The 20283-nt window shown below is 56.6% G+C and overlaps 1 protein-coding gene across 5 annotated transcripts in view; it reads right to left on the reverse strand.

The window, feature by feature from the left end:
* SHANK1 (SH3 and multiple ankyrin repeat domains 1) overlaps positions 1 to 20283 on the reverse strand; it is a 45697-nt gene that overhangs the window by 24349 nt on the left and 1065 nt on the right. For 3 of the 5 annotated variants that reach the window (XM_064489672.1, XM_064489670.1, XM_064489674.1), the window contains exons 2-15: positions 18465 to 18762; positions 18057 to 18260; positions 17484 to 17555; positions 16314 to 16422; positions 16071 to 16222; positions 14066 to 14233; positions 13530 to 13646; positions 8847 to 8924; positions 8609 to 8675; positions 8019 to 8349; positions 6915 to 7108; positions 3564 to 3677; positions 3339 to 3414; positions 2841 to 2867 (exon numbers count right to left, since the gene is read on the reverse strand). In XM_064489672.1, the coding sequence (XP_064345742.1) occupies positions 2841 to 2867; positions 3339 to 3414; positions 3564 to 3677; positions 6915 to 7108; positions 8019 to 8349; positions 8609 to 8675; positions 8847 to 8924; positions 13530 to 13646; positions 14066 to 14233; positions 16071 to 16222; positions 16314 to 16422; positions 17484 to 17555; positions 18057 to 18260; positions 18465 to 18719 (1964 nt within the window). In that variant the 5' untranslated portion in view covers positions 18720 to 18762. Of the gene's footprint in view, positions 1 to 2840; positions 2868 to 3338; positions 3415 to 3563; positions 3678 to 6914; positions 7109 to 8018; positions 8350 to 8608; positions 8676 to 8846; positions 8925 to 13529; positions 13647 to 14065; positions 14234 to 16070; positions 16223 to 16313; positions 16423 to 17483; positions 17556 to 18056; positions 18261 to 18464; positions 18763 to 19204; positions 19378 to 20283 lie in introns of all 5 variants that reach the window. The other 2 variants (XM_064489671.1, XM_064489673.1) reach the window with 2 other exon arrangements.

Below are 20283 nucleotides of genomic sequence, written 5' to 3' on the forward strand. Positions count from 1 at the left end.
AGGAGGGGAGGGGAGGCCGGGGGCGGGATGCGTGTGTGATGGGGGGGGGGATGACTGTGAATGGGAGAGAGGGGTATGAATGGGGGGACTTGCCAACTCCGTGAAGGGCTGTGGGGATATAGGGATCAGAGGAACGCGGGCCTGGGGTGTAGGCACCTGAGGGGAGGGCTCCACAGAGTTGGGGCGCTAAGGGTGGCAGAAAGGGCAAGTGGGGGCCGAACCTTGGAGTGGAGTCCCTTTGGAGGACCTGACTTTGGTGAAGGTCTCAGAGGAGGAGCTGAAGGGGGCCTGGAAGGGCCTGTGAGGGGGCTGAGGAATGTGTGCGGGGCGGGTGGGGGGGGGGCGCTCGGGGAGAGCGGCCCAGGGAGGAGACAGAAAAAGAAGGGTTGAGAAGAGGGGTCGCGAAAGGGTTTAGTGCGGAGAGAAGGTTAGGGGAGAGGAGAGGAGGGGGCGGCTTGGGGGCAGGGGAGGAGTCCCAGGGGTCCGAGATTAGAGGCTAGGGGAGGGTCGTCACAGCGGGCCGGGGCCTCCTGGTCGGGCCGCGGAGAAAAGGGGCGGCGCACTCCGTTACCTGTAGATGTACCAGACGCTGCGCCGCCGGGGCCCCAGGGCCGGCCAGCTGGAGGAGAGCGCGGGGGGCGGCTGCGGCAAGGAGCCCCCACCGGGGCCGCCCCCGAGACCCCCGCCGCCGCCGACCGCAGACAAAGCCATCGCCGCCGCGGCCCGGGCCCCGGCCCCGGTCCCGGTGCCGGCCGCCCCCGCCGCCGCCGCCGCCGCGTCCCCGTCCCCGCTCGGCCGAACCCCCGTGTCCGGGCCCCCAGGCCCCGCCTCATGCTGACCCGCACCGGGAGGGGGGAGGGGGAGGGGGCGCGCACCCTCCCGCGGGAGGGAGGGCAGGGCCGGGGGCTCACATGCCGGGGGGCGCGGGGGCGCGGGGCGCGGGGCGCGGGGTCGGGCCGCGGCGGGAGCGCGAGGACGGCGGACGGCGCCGGCTTCAGCACCGCGGACAGCTCCGGAGGCGGGCGCGAGGCTTAACCCCTTGGCGTCCTGCGCCGGGCGGTGGAGGGGGCCGGGCAGGGGGGAGGGGGCCGGGAGGGGAACGCGGGGGCCCCCTTGGCGGGAGAAGGGGGAGGGGCGAGGCGCCAGGGGAGGAGAAGGGGAGGCACTTCCGGTCTGGGCCCCCCCTTAACCCCCCTCCCCCCTCCAGAGCCCTCCCGCGCAGGTGCAGAGAGAGGGAGAGCAGGGAGAGGGACGCACAACATCACACAAGATGCCTCGCAACCGCGTGCGGGGACGCGCGGACCGAGCCCCACTTCCCCAGCACGGACACAGCGGTAAGAGAGGCCCCAGGAAGGGACACAGAGCTCCCCACCGCAGACCAACACACGATGCACCCCAAGACAGTCTGGAAGGGCCGGAAAACGGAAGGCCAGGACGTTCAGACTGAGCACCAGAGCAGTGAGAGACACCCCTCCCCCACCAAGAATCCCAGGCGGAGGGACATCCATACACTACAGCTCACACGAGAGCCGCAGACCCCCAGGGAGAGGAGAGAGGGCAGCACAGGCCAGGAGGGACTACACATGGCAGGACTGCACAGCTCCAGCAGGGTTGCAGGGTCACAACACAAGCCAGGCCACCCCAGACAGGGTCGAGGAGAGCAGGGGGGAGGCGGGAGGAGAAGCTCAGACACACCACACACACACAGCAGCACATGCCAGTGGGCACAAGGAGGGGAGAAAATGCACTTGAAAAGACAGAGCTAGAGGGAGGAGATGGAAGAAGCCGAGGATGAGAGGGACCACCCCCAACAAATTGGTAGAGCAATTGATTCCCAAACCAAAGTCAAGGGGAGACCCAGAGAGACACTGCCAGAGACAAGAAGCAGAGGCTGATGGGGAGACTCAGAGTGGGGGACCTCAATACTCACCCAGTGCCCAGAGCCGGAGACGTGCCAGGCGAACATGCACAATGGTCAAGCGCCTCAGACACTCGGGGCGCAGGGTGGCACCCCAGTCTCACCCTCCCTTCCCATATTGTCACTTCTCCTCTTCCCACTCCCGACCCATCCCCACTGGCCAGAACACAGACACATAGGTTTGGACACATTTAATGGAAGGATGCTACGAACAAGGAGACCCTTCCCTGGATTAGGGGGAACGGTGGGGGAGGGTGTCATCTTTCAGATGCCCATTTATGACCCTCTCTTCCCCACAGCCTTGCCCTTCTGGAAGCCCAAGCCCCGGAATCCTCTGCTTTTCTGCCCTCCCCTCCCCCAACACCCCAGGTCCTGTATTCCAGATCAATCAGACAGATGTAAATGCATGCACACAATTTTATGTGTTAATGCACACACACACAGTGACATGCATTAAGAGGAACAGGCGTGTGCAGAGACCCACCTGTCCACATGTGGTAAGCAGACACACTGGACATCTCTGGAAACATGACCCTCATTCTCAGACACACAGATTCAGAGAAATAGATGTGCAGAGCCAGCTGCACGATTAGCTACAATCATGCACCCGTAAATGATAGCCACAAATGCACCTATCTATACAGAATGAGACAGACCCTCTCGCTGTCACGGGCATATGCACAGGGCTACACATCTAGGGGCCTCCAGCCACACATGCACCCAGATGCATGTCATGTGCACCTACAGAGACACGGGCAAGAACACACTCAGGGAATCTGTACAGGGACGCGCGCCTGTGGAAGACGTTCACGCACAGGGAAACTTCAGCTCTGGTCGTGCACACATCCATAGTCCATACACCCCCAGGCACCCCTTCCTTCCCATTTCTGACCCCATCCCCTCCCTTCCCCTCCCCTCTCACCTCCCTGGGCCAATCCCATCCATTAAGCTTCCGAAGCAAGTCAGCCAGCAGCCAGGGAGGGGAAAGGTGTCAGTGTGCCTTCTCTCTGCCCCTACCCCGCATGGCCCCGCTCTGCCCGCTCCCCTTCCCATACCGGTGCAGGCATGGGATTGCATACACTTCCACTGCACAGGACCGCACAGAGATGGGGCACATGAAGGAGACTGGAGCCTCCAGCCAGCCATACACACGAGCTTCCCAGCCCCCCAGGCATCCCCACCCTGCTCCATCCACCTCTTTGGTCTCTGGCTACCCCAGAGCTGGGCAGTCTCAGTGGCTGCCAAAGATGGTTTGGGGTTGGGCTGTGTGGTCTGAAGCTAAGTCTGCCTTCCCCTACCCCTTGGATCAGACTTTAGAGGGAGCGGACGAGAAAGGGCTAGAGGTGGTGGAGATATTTAAAAGGTGGAGTGTCAGGGAGGTTGGGGTGTGAGGGGCATCCGAGGGTGTAAGGACATTTACCTTGGGGCATCAAAGCTGTCATAGGAGCCCACGGTATAATGCCGGAAGAGTCTCTTTGCCTTGTCACTTCGGCTTTCTGCAGGGGGACAAAGGACGACCTTGGACCCTCAGTCTGGAAACCATGGGCCCGCTCCCAGGGTTCCCCCTTCTGCTTCCCAGCACCCACCCACATCAAGAGGGGGAAAGGAATGGACAGAACCCTAGGGGACAATTGTTCCTCATTACCTTGCTTTCCCTCCTGGGAGCGGTTTGCCACCTCTTCCAGGCAGTCAGAGGGGAACCAGCCAATGCGACCTTTGACCTGGCCTTCCCAGAAGCCTCCTTCCCCGATGCTAAGCACTGGATGGGGAGCAGGGACATAGAGACATCTCTACGTTTCCATGCTACCCACCCCTACTCCCCCCTGCCCACTCCCAATACTTGATGCACAGCCTTTCCCCAATTCTCAGCACCTAAGAACCTAGCCCAAGGGCATCCTTAATAAATGTCCCAGGAAGGGGGAAGAGGGAGAAACAAATCATGTCATTCCTGCATGTTAGCTTCTTGGAACGAATGAGGACATCACGAGGCAATGGGGAAAAGAGCTGTGTCCCATAAGACAGTCTTCACAGGTTAGGGACATGTCCACAAATGGCTCTCCTCTCCCCTGGTAACCGGTCACAGCTCAGTTGTTCTGTAATTTCCCTAAACCCTCCTAGGCCCCTAGATCAAGTTTTACACCCTCATCACTGCCCCTGCCACTTCCCACCATCTCCTTGCCACTTAATTTTTTGTCATCTGTTCCCAGACCCCTCCTTCTGCCTCTCTTTGATTCCCCTGGCTCTAGAGGGAGAAGAGATTAGAATCACCTCTTTCTTTTTCTCCACTGGAAGCCCCTTCCTGCCATGCCTCTTAGCCACCAAGCACACACTGACCGATGACAGCCTGCTACCCTGCTACGTGCTACAGCAAAGATGGGCAGCAGGGACAGCTAATGTTTATCCAGCTCTCACTTGGGGCCAGGACCCTCAGAGGGGCACCTACATTAGCCCCATTTTATGGGTAGGGAGACTGAGGCTCAGATTGCCGAGGTCATCTGCACAAGCTTGCAATTGACAGAGCCTGGATTTGAACACAGCTCTGTCCATTTCGAGAGCAAATGCTTTTAGTCACTCATGTTTTGCTACCTCTCTGCTCAAGCACTTTGTTGCTGCCATTTCGGATGATGGTGACAGTGACAGTAACAAGCACACAGTCTTCCTTTGCTACAGTTTTTCACAGCTCTGTCTCCACTCTGTCCTTCACGCACTCCACTCATCTGATCCTTACACCTAGCTGGTAGGGAACAACTGATTTCCCGTTTTACAGAGGAAGTTGAAGCTAGAGCAGAAGAATCTTTTGCTTAGGGATGGCTCGAGCCACGCTAGGATTGGGGTTGGGACCTTCTGATGCTTTTCCCTGCACAAACCACCTCCTCTGAGAGGATCTGGGGAGACCAAATCGAGGAGACACTCAAGGTCATGGAAGAGAGCAAGAGATGGGATGTCAAGGGGTCCAGGTTCTTGGCTGGCTCTGCCGTGCTTGGCTGGGTGGTCATGGAATCAATTATTCATTCATCAAACAAATATGTACTTAGTGCCAGTCATGAATTGGACGTCAGTCTAGACACAGGATAAAAGGACAGGGTGTTTGGAGAAAGGTCAGATGGGAATATATAAATCTAATGGCAAAGGGGAACCAGGAAGGCATCCCAGAGGATGTGACACATGGGCTGAGACCTGAAGGATGCTAGGAGTTGAGGAGGCAAAGAGCGGGAGGCAAGGTTTTCCAAAAAGAAGGAACAGCATGAGCCAAGGGTTTGGTATGGAAAAGTACATGGGGCATCTGAGGGATGGAAAGGAGGATGAGGTCCCAGGAACCCTGTGGGTGAAGGAAAGAGTAACATGAGATGAAGTTGGTGGGTGGGCAGAGGAGGGATGTGCAAGTCAGGCTAAGGCACTGGGCTTTGATCCTGAGAGCAGAGGGAGTCTGGGACCTCACTGGGCTGTGGCAAAGCTCAGTGACATCGTGGATGTGGGTGTGCTTTGAGGCAATTAAGCATCTTCTAATGAAAGGGAAGGACCTGAAAACAGGGCAGTGCAGAGAATGACTGGGCTTGAAGTTCAGAAAGACACATGGAAGAGACAGCCTGTGACCCTCTGTCTGTGGGAAGGTCCCTCACCCTGGCTTCAGCTTCCTCCTTTTGCAGTCTTCAAAGCACAGACCCAACCCCCCTATACACACACACACACACACACACACACACACCAGGCATGCTGCCTCCAGAGGCACTGCCCCAGCCCCCACAGTTATTCATTCATTCACTCAGCAGGTAAGCATTGAGGCCTCCTGGGTGTTGGGTCATTGAACTGGGTCCTGGAGACCCAGACCTTGGCGATATGTGACCTTGTCTTCAGAAACTTAGGTGAGAGGGAGATAGACTTCACAACAGATGCAGTTACACAACCTGCCTGATACTCTGATCCCTGAACATCCTTCAAGAGCCACTTAAACTGTCTCCTATGGGAGGACCCTCTCTCCAACTTTCCCAGTGCCTAGGGTCTCTCTCCTCTAAGAGCCTATAGTGGGGACTGCTTATGATAATGATGACTGCTGCTTATTATGTGTGAATCATGGTTCTAAGGGCTTTATGTGAACTTACTCTTTTAATCTCTGCAAGGGTCCCATTGTACAGATGAGGAAACTGAGGCCCAGAGAAGTCACTTGCCTGAGGTTGCCCAGCTGGGAAGTGATGGAGCTAGGATTTGAACCCAGGCAGCCTGGCTCTCAGTCTCTATGCTAGTCGGCTCCTCTGCAGCTGGGAGTCAGGCAAAGATTTGTTCCTCAGCCTGGGATTAACTACCACATCTGCAGGGTGCTTCCTGTCTCCAAAGCACCATTCTATCCAAGAATACACGTCAACAGCCCCGCGGAGTCTGCACACATGGGGGATCCTGGCATGGTTTTCCAGATGAAGACAGGAAAACCAAAGAGACGCAGACCTCCATGACAGCAGCCTCTGCTGAGGGAGCCCTCAGCATGGACCAGGCTTCACCCACCTGCCATCTCATCAGAGCCCCAGGAAATGGACACCACCCCATTTCTCAGGTGAGAACATCTGGCAGAGGCAGGAGGTGAAGTCGAAGCAACTTGGCCTCATGCTCCACACAAGGTAGCAGGAAAGACCATGGGCTCGGACTGGGGGCCTCAGGCAAGTCATTTCACCCATTTGAGACTCCGCTCCTCCAGCCATAAGGTGGGCTCATGACACCCTCCTGAAAGGGCAGTCATAGTGAGATGGGACCACTTGGGGGAAGCGCTCCAGGAGCTACTTGGCTGGCGTTGGCATCCCACAAACGCTCATATCCCTGTTTTACCTAACAGCGCCCCTCCTGCTCCCAGCTGCCCTTCCTGCTCTTCTGAGGTGGAAGGGGCACCTAGGGCTCTTGGAGGTCTCCAGCGTGCCCTGGACAGCCTAGGTGCTGGAGAACTATTTGTCACGGATGGAGTTCGTTCAGCTGCCCATGCCTCGCCCACAGCCCAGCCAGGCCCCAGTACCTTTGATCTTCTCGCCCTTGCTCAGGGAGATCTCCCCCTCGGCTTGGGCCTGGTAGGACTTCACAGCCATGAAGGAGCGTCCAGGGACTGCTGAGTAGAGCTTCCGGCGTCTCCCACGGCTGCCCAGGGAGCCCCCGGGCCCCCCTGAGCCCCCTGTGCCCCCAGCTGGCCCTTCCCGGGGTGTTCCGCTGGAGCTGCATACACAGAGGGCGTGAGAGGCAGGGGAGAGTGGAGGGAGGGGGCACCTCTGGGAGAACAAGGGTCCTTGGGTGGGGGGGGAGATGGAGCATCAGAGTGGGGGAAGGGGTTTGAGTGTGTTTTCCAGCTCTGGTATCCTCGGCAGGGAATGGGGGGAAAAGGACACTTGGGGGCTCCCCCTGCCTGCCGACTCCTGCTCCCCAGCCCCCTCTTCTGCCTCCTGGCTTCCGGCTCTGCCCCCTCCCACAGTCCTGCACGCTCTGCCTGATTCAGCTTCCTGAAGCTCAGCTCCGACTGTGTCATCCCTGGCTCACGAGCCTTCAGCGACTCCCAGCTTCCTCCCAGGTTAATTCCAACTCCTCTGCCCGCCATTCCCAGCCTGCCATGAACTTCCTCCCTCCAATGTCCTCGGGACATGCTGGCCAGCCACAGCCCCCCATCTCATCCTCCTCGAGTCAGCCCAGCCTCTCTACCCGAGAATATCCCCTGCCCATCCTCCCCGCCTCAGGCCTCCTCTCCAAGCTTGAAACCCCCTCCCTGACTCCCTCACCCACCCCCAGCCTCCTCTCACTTGGCCCTGTCTTTCTGTCTGTCCTCAGAGGCTGGGACTAACATTTCTTTTGGGTACCCCTCCAGACCCCTGACATGGAGCAGGTGTTCAGCTAAACTTTGCTGCATTTGGATATGGGCGCAAGACTGTGGTTCACGATGCCTTCACTTCTTCAAGGGTCAGGAGAGAGATCTGGTGGTCTGAGGTTGGGAATCACTGAATTGGATGGATGGGAGACCAGCCATATACAGGACAGGAGGTAGGCAGCTGGGCTGGCCTGGAGGGGCAGCTGTGGCTCTGAGGAGGGGATTCAGTTGGGATGGGGTCTGTGAGACCAGGGCTGAGCCCTCCCCTACCTGGGCCGTCCACGGGGCTGCCTCTTGGCCTCCTCGGGGTGCCTCCCACGAGATGGGGAGCGGGCCCGGGCGCCCCGGGGGCTGCTGGCACTTCGGAGGGTCCCACTGCTGAGCTTGGTGCTGGGGGCCGAGGGCTGCGACTGGCCCTGGGGCCCTGAGGTAGGGCCAGGAGCCCCAGCAGATGAGGTCCCCGGAGCGGCAAACACCATCCAGTCTGGCAGGGCCATGCTGGTATCACTGTTGGCCCGGAGCAGCGCGGGGGGCACCGTCAGCCCTGCGCCTGGGGGTCCCCGTCGCCGGGCTGCGTACTTGGGGGACTCCTGGAAGGGCACTGAGAGGGCACGGTGGCAGGAAGCCAGAGGGAGACAGAGGTGGGTGGGGAAGGCATGCGGGCAAGAGATGGTGGGGGAGAGGCATGAGGGGAGAAAGACAGAGATGAGAAACAGTGGAGTGCCTGAAACTGTACCCCTACCACAATTCAAATGTTCCCCTAATCCTGGCCCCCAAATCAGATCCACTGACTCCCCCATCCCACCGCTGGCACTAAGGACCCCAGCTTCTCTCCTTAGTGCCAGCCCCGCCTAACTCACCCACGTCCTGTTCTCGGTGGTTTCGGATCAGCTCCCCCAGTTCAAAATTCCCAGCAATCACTGCCACCTGGGGGGGGGGGTGCAGGGAGGTGGGGGGTGCAGGCAGGAGAGAAAAAGAGAGAGCAGGAAACACTGTGAGGTCTGCGGCCAGCTGCCTTCCCCAACCTTCACCCCTGCAACTCCATCCTCCCCCGTCTAACACAGACGTGACCCCCAAGCAGCCCTGACAGCCTCACACCTGGAAGGGGGTCTGTCCATTGTTATTCTTTACATCCTTGTTGGCACCTCGATAGAGGAGGATCCGAGCACAGGTCTCCTGAGAGTGGTGGTCAGTGGCACAGGGTCAAAGGGAAAAAAAAAAGAACTGAACAGTTAAGGTCACCATGAGTGGACATAGACACTGTGTTAAGAACTTCAGGAATAATCTGATTGAAACCTGTCTTGCCCAGGACAGCAGCCACTCGCCCTTTAAATGTGGCCAGTCTGAACTGAGAGGTGTTGTGCATGCAAAATACACACCAGATTTCAAGGACCTGGCATTAAAAAGTAATTTAAATATCTCTGAGGGATATTTCTACTGATTACATGTTGAAATGGTAATATTTGTGTATATATGGGGTTAAGTAAAATTTGCTACTAAAATTAATGTCACCTGTTTATTTTTCCTTTTTTAATTCTAAACATTTATTTTATTTTATTTAGAACCTTTTTATTGAAAAAGTGGCTCCTGGGATATTTAAAATTACATGTGTGACTTGAGTTATATTCTATTGGCCCACATCAACCTAGACCAGGGTTTTTCATCTTCATACTGACATTTGGGACTGAACAATTCTTTGTATCGGGGCCATTCTGTGCATTGTAGGATGCTGAATCGCATCCCTGGGCTCTGCCACTAGATGCCAGTAGCATTCCCCTCCCCAGTCGTGACAACCCAGAATATCTACAGACACTGCCAAATGTCCCCTAGGGGGCAGAAGCATGCGGGTTGAGAGCCACCAATCCAAACCTCTTGGAGGGCTTCCCCTGTTGCCTGCCAGGCGCTCAGCGCTGGAGAGGCAGAAGCTCGCTTAATCGCCCAATAATCCCATGAGACGGAAATATTGTCCCCATTTTACGGACGAGGAAACTAAGGCTTCAAAAGGAGCTCAAGGTCATGTAGCTGGTGACTGAACAGCACTCGGATGTGAACTCAGGTTTGTCTGGCCTCTGAGCCTCTGCTCTTTTTTCTTTAATTTTTTTGGGGGGGAGGTAATTAGGTTTATTTATTTATTTTATTTTATTACTTTTAAAATGGAGGTACTGAGGATTGAACCCAGGACCTCATGCATGCTAAGCTCATGCTCTACCACTGAGCTCTACCCTCTCCCTGCTCTCCCCCACAGCCTTTGCTCTTAATCGCACACTCTGCTAAACCCAAAAGGAAGTGGGGGCAGTGGGGCCAGGGTTGGACAGTGAGGGGCAGGGATGCCATCCACACCCAGATCAATTCCTCACTAGTGTCAATCACAACATGTCACTCTCTCTCACTCTTTGGGTCAAACCCAATGTCCCTGCCCTGGCCGAGGAGGCCCCAGGTGATCTACTGGCCCAGCCATCCCCATCCCCAGTCTCACCAACTTCCTTGCTCCCCATACTCCAGCCACCCTGGCCTCCTTCTTCCTCTGCCTGGCAGGCTCCTGCCCCAGGGCCTTTGCACTTGCTGCTCCCTCTGCTTGGAATTCTCTGCCCCTAGATCTCCATGCAGCTCGCTTTCTCACTTCATTCATGTTTTTGCACAAATGCCACTTCTTCAGAAAGGGCCTCTCTGACTACCCTGTCGAAAAGAATCACTTTTTGTCTTCCCGGCTTTATTTTTATTTATATGACACTATGTGCCAGGTATTCTTCTAAGCCAGAATTAACTCCTTTTCCTTATCACACTGCCTCCCTGAAATTATAGTTGTATTTTATTTGTGTCTAGCATCTTTTCCCCACTACACTGTTCATTTCATAGGGGCAGGGTTTTGCCTGTGGCACCCGCCACCTGGAGTAGTGCCTGGCTCACAGGAGTTGTTCAATAAACAGTTTCTGGATGGGGGACTGTCCTCCCTCTTTGTCTTGGTCTGGCCCAATCCAACCTGGGCCCCTGCTCAGCTCCACTCCAGATCCTCCAGATGCTAATTTAACCAGAATTCACCAAACACCTTCTTGGTCTCATCCTCTTCATGTGACAAATCCACCAAGGAAGCTTGTATGGGTCCATCCTATAGGACAGGCTCAAAGAGGGAAAATCTGTGCCCAAGGTCACACAGTCAGTCAGTGGGGCAGCTAAGACTCAAATCAAGCCTTCTAATCCTAGTGCTCATCTCTCTCCTGTGAAAGCACAACTCTGATTATCCAAGTAAGTCCGCTGGATAGCAAAGTTAGCCCGGGTTGTTTTCTGGGTGTGTGTGTGAGTGTGAGTGTGAGTGTGAGTGTGTGCCCATGTGTGCACCTGCTGTCCCCCCAATCAGACTGTTAACTAGTGCCATGTGTGTCTTTGCGTATCTGCCTGCCCCCACCACCACCTTGCCTAGCATGAGGCCAGAGCATCTCTTTCAGCTTAAAGAGATATTCACCCCACTTCTAGAGACCCTCGTATTTACTGGTGTCCTAGCACTTATCTCACCATATTGCCGATTTGTTTACAAGTCTGCCTCTTCACCAGACTGTGAACTCCCCCCACCCTCCTGAGCGCAGGCGCCATGGCGTGCCTGATTCACCTCCCATCCGGGCACATAGTAGGTGTTCAAGAAAGAGGCACGGAAAGGATGAGGATGGAGTCATTCAAAATTCATTCGTTCAAGTCATGCATTCATTCACGGAGTGTCAATCTAGCTCGAAGCAAACACCTGTTGAATGTTCTGAGCTGTTTGCTGTGCATGGTCTTGGAGAAAATCCAAGGCATCTGCCCCATCATTCATTCATTCATTCATTCACTCGCTCACTCACTCATTCAACAAAGATGCATCTAAGCTTACTATCTGCTGGGGCCTTGGGACAGAGCAATTGATCAGACTGAGGCTCTGTCCTTGAGGAGCTCACAGCCTGGACACGGACCTAACTTTCACCACCAGAGGCGAGATGATCAGGCCAGGGGGGTCAGGAGAGCAGAGAGTGAGAAAATCTCTCAGACTCAGCTCTGGGCCTTGGGAAGCTTAAGGTCTGGGAGGGAAGATAAGGGGAGAGAAATAGAAAAAGAATTCATGTTTGTCAAGTGTTATTCACTAACCACCATGCCAAGAGCAAGCAGAACATTTGCCTCCCCGATCCTTTGCAAGGTAGGTGTTACAGATCCATTTCACAGGTCAGAAAGGGGAAGCTCAAGGTGGGGGACATGGCTAGCTCATCCGACCCACTCAGAATAATTATTCCCACTCTAAAACTATATACACTACGTTTTCCCTGTTCGAAACCAGGGCAGGGTAAAGATAACAGCTCAGTGGTAGAGCACGTGCTTAGCAGGCACAAGGTCCTGGGTTCAATCCCCGGTCCCTCCATTAAAAAAAAAAAAAAATTACTGGTATGGTTTCTGTCTCCTGACCGGATCCTGACCGCTAATGGTGATAATGATAATAATAATAATCATTATTAAAGCTGCCTTCTATACGCCTGGCATTTCATCCCCTTTAATCAGCTGACTATTCCCATTTCAGGGAGGGGAGTGGAGCCTCAGAGATGGGATGGGATTTGTTTGGGGTGCCCTGCCCTGCACAGGCCCTGGAGTCAGGGCATCTGGACACGAGGCGAGGCCCGTGTCTGGGAGCAGGAGAGACAGACACACTGGGGAGGGGAAGTGACGGCACTGGTTGGTACAATCTGACAAACACTGAGTTCTCTCTCCCTCTGCGGGCGCCGAGCAGACTTGCTGCCACAAGGCAGCACGTGGCTACCTGCCACATCCTGGCACTGCAAGTTCTAATGAGGCAGAAGGGGCTGAGGCTGTTCTGGAAGACTTCCTGGAGGAGGGGTGAGGGAAAGGGCTGATGGACCGGCTGCAGCATGCCAGGCCCTGTCCTCCTAAGTCCCTGCAGCCTTGGGAAGCAGGTGGGGAGACTGAGGCTCCGAGGTGGCTAACCTGCCCCAGATCACCTGGTGCATGAGTGGCAAAGGGGCCAAAGTCATCAGGCTAAAAGCCCAGGCTCTTGCCAACCCAACTGCCCACTACAGCATAACTGGTGCAGGTACATGAGGACCCCCGCCCCCTGGCCAGTTCTTTCCTACTCCCCTCCACTCAGAACTCCCAAAGTGGGGACCATCCACCCAGCCCTGAACTGCTATAACTTGCAACACACTCTTGTCCCCTTTGGGGACTGTGATTTGACCTGTCCCCTGTGCCCTGCAGTAAGTGCGTCACTGGCAGCTGAACAGAGACCCATTAGAAACAGGACCCTCAGAGTTTCTTGTATGTCCAGTAATGATCCTGACTCTCTCCCCTCTGGTCTGGTTTTGGTTTTTGGTTTGTTTGTTTGTTTGTTTGTTTTGCGCAGGCTATGCCCTCCACCTGGAACACTCTTTCTCCCCTCTTCTACTCGGCCAACTCCTGCTCACCTTAGCACAGGTGGCACATCTTCCCAAGAGCCACCTCCACCCCAGCTCCAAGGCCAAGCCCAGATTTGGGCTCCCACAGGGACCTGGATTCCCCATGACCTCCCTCTGAACCCCAGGGACTGTAACCGTAGGGTGGGTCCCTTGAAGGAGGGGCTGTCTGTCTTGCTCACTACTGTGTCCTCAGCACCCAGCTCTGGGCCTGACACAGGGAAGGGGCTCCAAAAATATTCACCGATTGAATGAATGAATGAATGAATGAAATAGTCAATGCGCAGAGGGCACAGGGAGGCTGGGAGGCTGGGACGCCGGAGTCAGGAGAAGGGCCTGGGGCGGGTGCCGCAGGGCAGACCTTATTGTAGAGGGCACAGATGTGCAGGGCCGTGTTCCCCGAGGCGTTCTGCGCTCCAGGCTCAGCCCCGTAGAAGAGCAGGTGTTCCAGATGCTGAGAGTGACCCCGCTGGCAGGCCTGGAGAGGACAGGGAGCCCAGGAGGCCTGATCAGACACTTGTGACCATGGCATCTGTCTGTATCTTTCACCTCGAGGTCAAGAAGCCCCGCCTCCACCTCCCCTCCTCCTTTCAGTCCCCATTCCCACTTAGGAGCCTAGGTTGTCAGCTTCACAAGTTATCCAAGGCCCAGGTCTCTGAGCTGGCTCCTCAGGAGAGCCAGAAGGCCATCCTCACTCATTTCAGAGATCCAGGTTTCCAGTTCCCACTCCACACCCTGTGAGAGTCCCGGTATTGACATTCTGATCTTTTCCTCTTAGGGACCTGCTACTACTACCCCCACCCTCTGTGAGGACCCCAGCATCTGGATCCCTGCCCCGCTCAGGGTCCAGGCATGTCTCACACCGCCCCCAGCCTCTCCTGACCAAGTCCAGAGCACCTGGTGGATCTCCTGCCAGCCGTTCTCATCAGCTATGCCTAGCTGGGCCCTGTTGTATAGGAGCAGCTCACAGCAGCGGGGGTCGCCCCCCACCATAGCCGTATGGAACAGAGGAGTCAGCCCCCGGCGATCCTTGTAGTTGGGGGAGCCCCCAAGGTCCAGGAGCGCCTAGGAAGGGAAACAAGACAGATGACAGTCACACAAGGACTGGCTCATTCTGAAGGGCCAGTTGGGCAGGGAGTCCTGGGTGATCCACGCTGGCCAGTGCCAGACCAGGTTCTGCCGTGATGCCCTTGAGCGACCTTGAGACTGGCCTTTCCCTTCTCTGGACCTCTCCCATCCCTGTGAAGGAAGGGACTGGGAAGATGCCTCCAGAGGACCCTTCCACTTTGAAATCCTGCCCAACCTTCCTTCATGGGCGACTTCAGATGAGCCACTGAAGGAGCTGAATGCCTTACTGCCCACCTACTCAGCAGGCTGGTTGTGGGGGACAAACGAGAGAATGGAGTCTGGCTGCAGGAGGGCCCCTGGCTGAGTGGGAGGTGTTATTAGGACCAGGATCCCAAGGATAAGGCACAGACAGAGGCCTGGGAGAGGGCAAGCTTGGGTGAAGGCAACTTGGGCCAACCTTCCTGGGGCTGGGGGGTTGGGGCAGGGAGCGCTTTCACTCAAGAACAGCTCTGGGCACGGAAGGCTGGTGGCATCAAGCCTGTTAGGGAAGAGTGTTGGCGGCTGTCCTGCAAGACGAGAGCCTGCAGGGGCACTGTCCAACACAACATTTGTGGTAATGGAAACAGCCTACTACTGCACCATCCAGTATGGCAGCTGTGTGTGGGCTACTGAGCACCTGAATGGGGCTAGTGAGCCTGAGAAACGGAAGTTTTAATTCTAGTTCATTTTAATCGATTTAAATAGAAACAGCCCCCGTTTGGCTAGTGGCTACTGGATAGGACAGCGAAAGCCTGGGAGTGTGAGCAAGGCCTGGGTCCGGGGCGGGGGTATGCACTCGGGGGGGGCGGTGTGTCGGTGCCTGGGTATAAGGCAGACCTCTGCGGCTGGTGTCTGATTGCCTTTAGGGGTCTTCAAGGAAGGGATGGAGAAAGGGAGGGCCTGTTAAGCGGAAGCATCTACGAATCAAGGTGTTTATTATCACCTATGTATCTTTGGAGGCAGTCTGTCCTGACCTGTGTATGAAGAGGCATCAGGTACCCTTGGGCGGCGGGGAGGGGAGAGGAAGAGTGTTTTAAAATAAGACTGGGAAAGCTGACTCTTTGTATGTATTTTGAAGGTCTATGAGGCTCACCTATTTGGGTACTTTAAGAAAAAATTGTAATGGAGATACTAGGGATTGAGCCCAGGACCTCACGGATGCTGTGCATGCTAAGCATACACTCTACCACTGAGCTATACCCACCCCCCAGGGTTACCTATTTGGGAAAGTATATTTTAGGCACTGTACTAGGGGAGGGGCTGTATTTCATGTGAGAGAGGGGATATATTTGGGGTGTGAGCCACTAGATTAGAAAGGGTAGATGGAGGGTCTGTGTTGGGAAGCGCAAGGGTCAGTGTGTGGAGGAGGCAGGTGGAGGGGCTGTGTTTGTAGGATATGTATGGAGGAGGGTCTGTATCTGGGGAGCTCATTCTGTATTTTAAAGGACACTAGGAGGGTGTACACCTCAGGCAGACAGAGGTAGGTGTTGGTGTTGAGGTCGGTCAGAGGGAATGGAAACGTTCCAGCTGTCAGGAGATTAATGTGATCTATCTGAGTGTAGGGCAACGGTCCATGTGACCATCAGCTGTAATTGATCATGAGCCTTGAGCTGGGGAGGGTGGGTGTGCCTGGAGGTCCAAGAAGGGTCTCAGATTCAGTCAGAGGAGTAACAATGAAGGGGAGGTGGAGGAAGGGTCTGGGGCAATTCGCTGGGTGCAGTCTGAATGGGAAACATGGTCATTTTGGGGTGTCTCTGGGCTCTGGGGAGGGTCCCGGGAGGATCTGGCACCTCACCGTGAGAGCGAGGCAGTGACGGGCACACGCGGCCTTGTGCAGCGCTGTCATGCCATCCCGGGCCCGGAAGTCGATGTGGGCCCCGCCCAGGCACAGGGTTCGAATCACCTCTACAGAGCCTTCTGTCTGGGCAGCCAGCGTCAAGGGGGTCTCTGGGGGGGCGGGAAAGGCTAGTCACATGCAGTCCCCAGGCCTCGTTCTTGACACCCCAGTTCTCCCAAAACCCCTGGCCTCCTTCCTTACCTCCTGAATCCGAGTCATGGTAATTGGGGTCCAGCCCCTTGTCCAGCAGCCGTGCCACCTTGTCGGACGTCCCGAGCTGCACGTACTCCAGGAACTTCTTCAACCCCGTCTGAGCCATAGACAAGAGAGAAGACAGGCTGGTCAGGGAGCACAAGAGCAAAGCTGAGTTCTAGAGCAACGCTGTCCAGTGGAAATACACAGCAAGCCACACATGTCATTGTACAGTCCCTGGTATCTACCTTTAAAATGAAAAAAAGTTGGGGAAGGGGAACTTCCAATTGTATTGAAATTCACTTTAATGACCTGTCTCTTTAGTCTACTAAATCCACAACATTACTGTTTCAATGGGTAATTCACATGAAATTTATTAATGGGATATTTTACTTTTGGTGGGTATTGAGTCTTTGAAATCTGTGTGTATTTCACACTCGCAGTGAGGCTCAGTTCAGACCGCGGGTACCTGGGAGCAGTATGTGGCTGGTGGCTCCCAACTCCCTGCTCCCACAGAGGATGTCTGATGGATAGAATATTCAGGGAAAGACAGAGACAAATGTGTGGTGCGGTGGGGTAGGGTTGGGGTGGGACAGGGGTGAGAATGAGAATGAGCCAGAGGGCTTTCTTTCCAAATATCAAGAATCCTTCACTTTGCTTCTGACCAAAGTAGCCCCCTGGCTTCCTCCTAGCTACTAGGGGACCAGAGGAGACACAGGGGACATATGGTCTGAGGACTGGAGGGCAAGGTACCAGGAGGATAAATGTGGCTGGGGCGGGGAGCCTCCTTGGATCTGGTATAGATTCAGGCTATGGGATTGGGGAAGCTGCAGGGTGTCTATGAAACAGCCCCTAGGCAGAGGGACACTAGATGTCAGAGTCACAGGCCAAGGAGAGGGGCCCAGGAGAGAGGAGAGAATCCAAATACGAAGGAAGTGGGAACCAGGTATGGGTCTGGGCAGAGCCACAAGGAGCAAAGAGAGAAGTTAAAAAAGGTTATGATGGGGGTGCCTGGGGCATCTGAGGTTGTCCCAAATGAGACACAGCATCCCAAGTTAAGTGGGAGCCATTCCCAGACAATGGCTGGGGAATGTGGAGGGCTGTGGGAAGAGGTGGGGGAGGAAGCGGCTGGGGAGGGGGGCCCAGAGCAGGGGGTAAGTGCCAGCAGAGTCCTCTCACCTTGGTGTGCAACTTGGCCAGCTGCTTCTCATCCAGGTTGGTCTGTTTGTAAACTCGGGTCTTGTATCGGAACTGAGGTCGGGGTGGGGTGAAGGGAGAGACAGAGACTTGGAGTCAGGGGGCTGGAGGAGGAGGCTGGACCCTCCTTCTGAGCCAGGGCTCAGCTCAGGGTGAGGGTGGAAACAGCAGCAGAGCCTTGGCTGGGTGGACAGAGGGGTGCTGGGCCACTCTGGGTATGTGAATTGCAACCCCTAAGGAGTCTGGACCCCACAGGGAATGTTCTAGAACGCTTACTGTAATTGGGACTCCTTTCCCAATTGAATTTGCAAGGGGAAGCTTGGGGCAAGGAAATGACTTGCCTCAGGCCAGTCCGCTGGTCAGAGGCACAACGGATGGTAATTTGAACTTAAACCTCTCTGACTCTGATTCTTAAGTGGCCCCGAAAAATCCAGAGATGTCCACTGGGTTTTCCCTTGCTAAGGTCTGGGCTGGGAGAAGACCCAGGAGGGGACAGATGTTTCAGGACACACGTTCTCTCATCTGTGAAGGGGCCAGGAAGGTGTTGGGCCTCACCTCCAGGTAGGGCACCCCCTTCTCGAAGGACTGGGGGTACTCCCGCAGCAGCCGCTCCTCCTCCAGGAAATTGGCATCCCGGCCCGAGGTGGCCGGCTGGAATAGGCCGTAGTTGAGCACGTCCTGCAGGCTCTCGCTCAGGGCACAAAGTACCTGCTGCTTGGCTGTCCAGATGGTGGCATCAGGGTTAAAGCGCAGGCATTTCTGGTGGGGGAGGCAACAGAGAGGATCCTGAGGTGGTTTGGGAAGTGGGTGTGGGTGATTCTGGGGATAGAGCGGGATTAGGGGAAATCCATGGGGGTCTGGAAATGGGGGCCACACATGAGGACCCTCAGCACCAGAGGCCTCCCCATGGGGGCTTGGGCCGCTGTCCACCCCGCCCCCGCCGGCCAGTGGGCAGTCGCTCACCGTCTGGTGCAGGTCCGGGATGCCAATCCTAAAGACCATCATGCTGAAGTGGGCGTCGTCCGGGACAGACATGGAGCGGCCCTGGAGGCCTCGGATTGAGGCCAGGCTACCAGGTGCCCCGCTGCCCCGGCCCCGGGTCCCCCGGGGGCCTCTCCCTGGCCCGTCTGGGGAGCTGTCGGACTCTGAGCCCCCCTCGGGACACTCGCTGGCACTGTGGCGTTCCTCGTCCTCGCTTGTCGCGGGGCTGTGGGTCATCGTGGGGCCACGGGGCGACGGGGCACGGCAGCATCACAGGCGGCTGCGGGGGGGGTGTGTGGCAAGGGTGGCTGTCAGTCTAGAAGCCCAGACCCCTCGGAGGCCACAGGCACATTTGGTGGACCAGTGGTCAGGGGCAGCCACCCCACACTGCCTGAGGTAGGCAGGAAGGAAGCTGGACACACCCCCCCAGACACTCCTCCTGCTGCCAAACTCTCTGGCGGTGTACACACCTCCCCAGCCCTGCCACGCCACCAGCACGTGTCTCCTTCCCTGCCCTTGGCCCTGCTCACAGCCCCCCACCCCTCCTGCGCCCCACTTTGCTGCTGACCCAGCGTGGTGATGTCCCAGAAACCGCAGAATCACCGCGGGAGCTACTGGCCCACTTTGCCAGGCCACACATAATGCAGCTAAAATTAGCTCAGGACAGACAGGTGGACGACCCACCGGCACCCTGCCCTCCTGGCCCCAGCCTGGCCCCTCACCTGAGGCCCTCCCATCTTGCTCCTGGATAGCTGGTGTGGGGTGGGGGAAGGCTGACATGTAGTAAGGGGGAGAGGGAGGTGCCTTGAGCTTAGGGTTGGCAGGAGCAGGAGGCCATGTGGTGCCGGTAGAGCTGGTGGAGCTGGTGACTTCACTGAAGTGTGGCTGAGCGCTGCTGGGGAACCAGGGGAACAGGGGCACTGGGATGAGGGTGTCATGGGGCAGAGTACCATGCATGGGGTGTCCTGGGGGAAACCACAAAAGGTGGCCTAGGCGAGTTACTGAGGGACATCTTGAGAGGGTGTGTGGGTGGCTGGGTAGTCTGGTCCCTGGAAGGCTGTCCAGGTGACAGCAGAGTGATGGCCTGGGTTGCTGTGGGGTGGCTGCAGATGACCTGCGGGTTGTGTTTGAGGCTCAGTGCTGCTGGGTGGGTGGATTGGAATTGCCTGGTACTGGGGCCCCACTGTGAGGGAGACTAGGGGGGCTGGGAGGGAGGCTAAGAAGTGGGGTGAGGGTCTGGGGGACTGGGGAGGGAAGTCCTCTCCAGATCCCCACGATTCTTCATCTGTGAGGTGGCCTTACAAGTATGGTCCCAAATGGGGTCCTCTTTTCCTCATTTTCTCCCCCACTCCCACCCCAGCACCGGAAACCAGAATGTCTGGTCTGGTCCCTCCCCCCCACACCAGGCCCAGCTCCTGCACGTTGCCATGGAGATGGGAAACAGTGGAGGGTACTGCTGACTTTGGGGGAGTGGGGACGGGCTGGAGGGTTGGGGGAGGGAAGACAAAATGTGTGCGAGGTGGGGAGAAGGGTTCCAACAGCTGTGGGCGAGCCAGCATCTAACCAGGGGTCAGCCAGCCCCTCCCCCAAGCACGGCCACAGCTTCGAAGGCCCCTCCTCCTCTAGGTTCCCAGCAGAGCTGCCCCCACTTTGCCCTTGCGGAGACCCAGGCCGCCTCCTACCCTTGGACTCCACATCCCACCTCCGGACCTAGGGCCCGCAGCCACTCCCCCTCGGCTGACCCTGGCTGACCCCCCAGCCTCAACCGGGCACTGATGGGGTAGCCGGAGGCCTGAAAGCA

Source organism: Camelus dromedarius, chromosome 9 (assembly GCF_036321535.1).
Source record: "Camelus dromedarius isolate mCamDro1 chromosome 9, mCamDro1.pat, whole genome shotgun sequence".
In the NCBI taxonomy this organism is placed as follows: Eukaryota; Metazoa; Chordata; class Mammalia; order Artiodactyla; family Camelidae; genus Camelus; species Camelus dromedarius.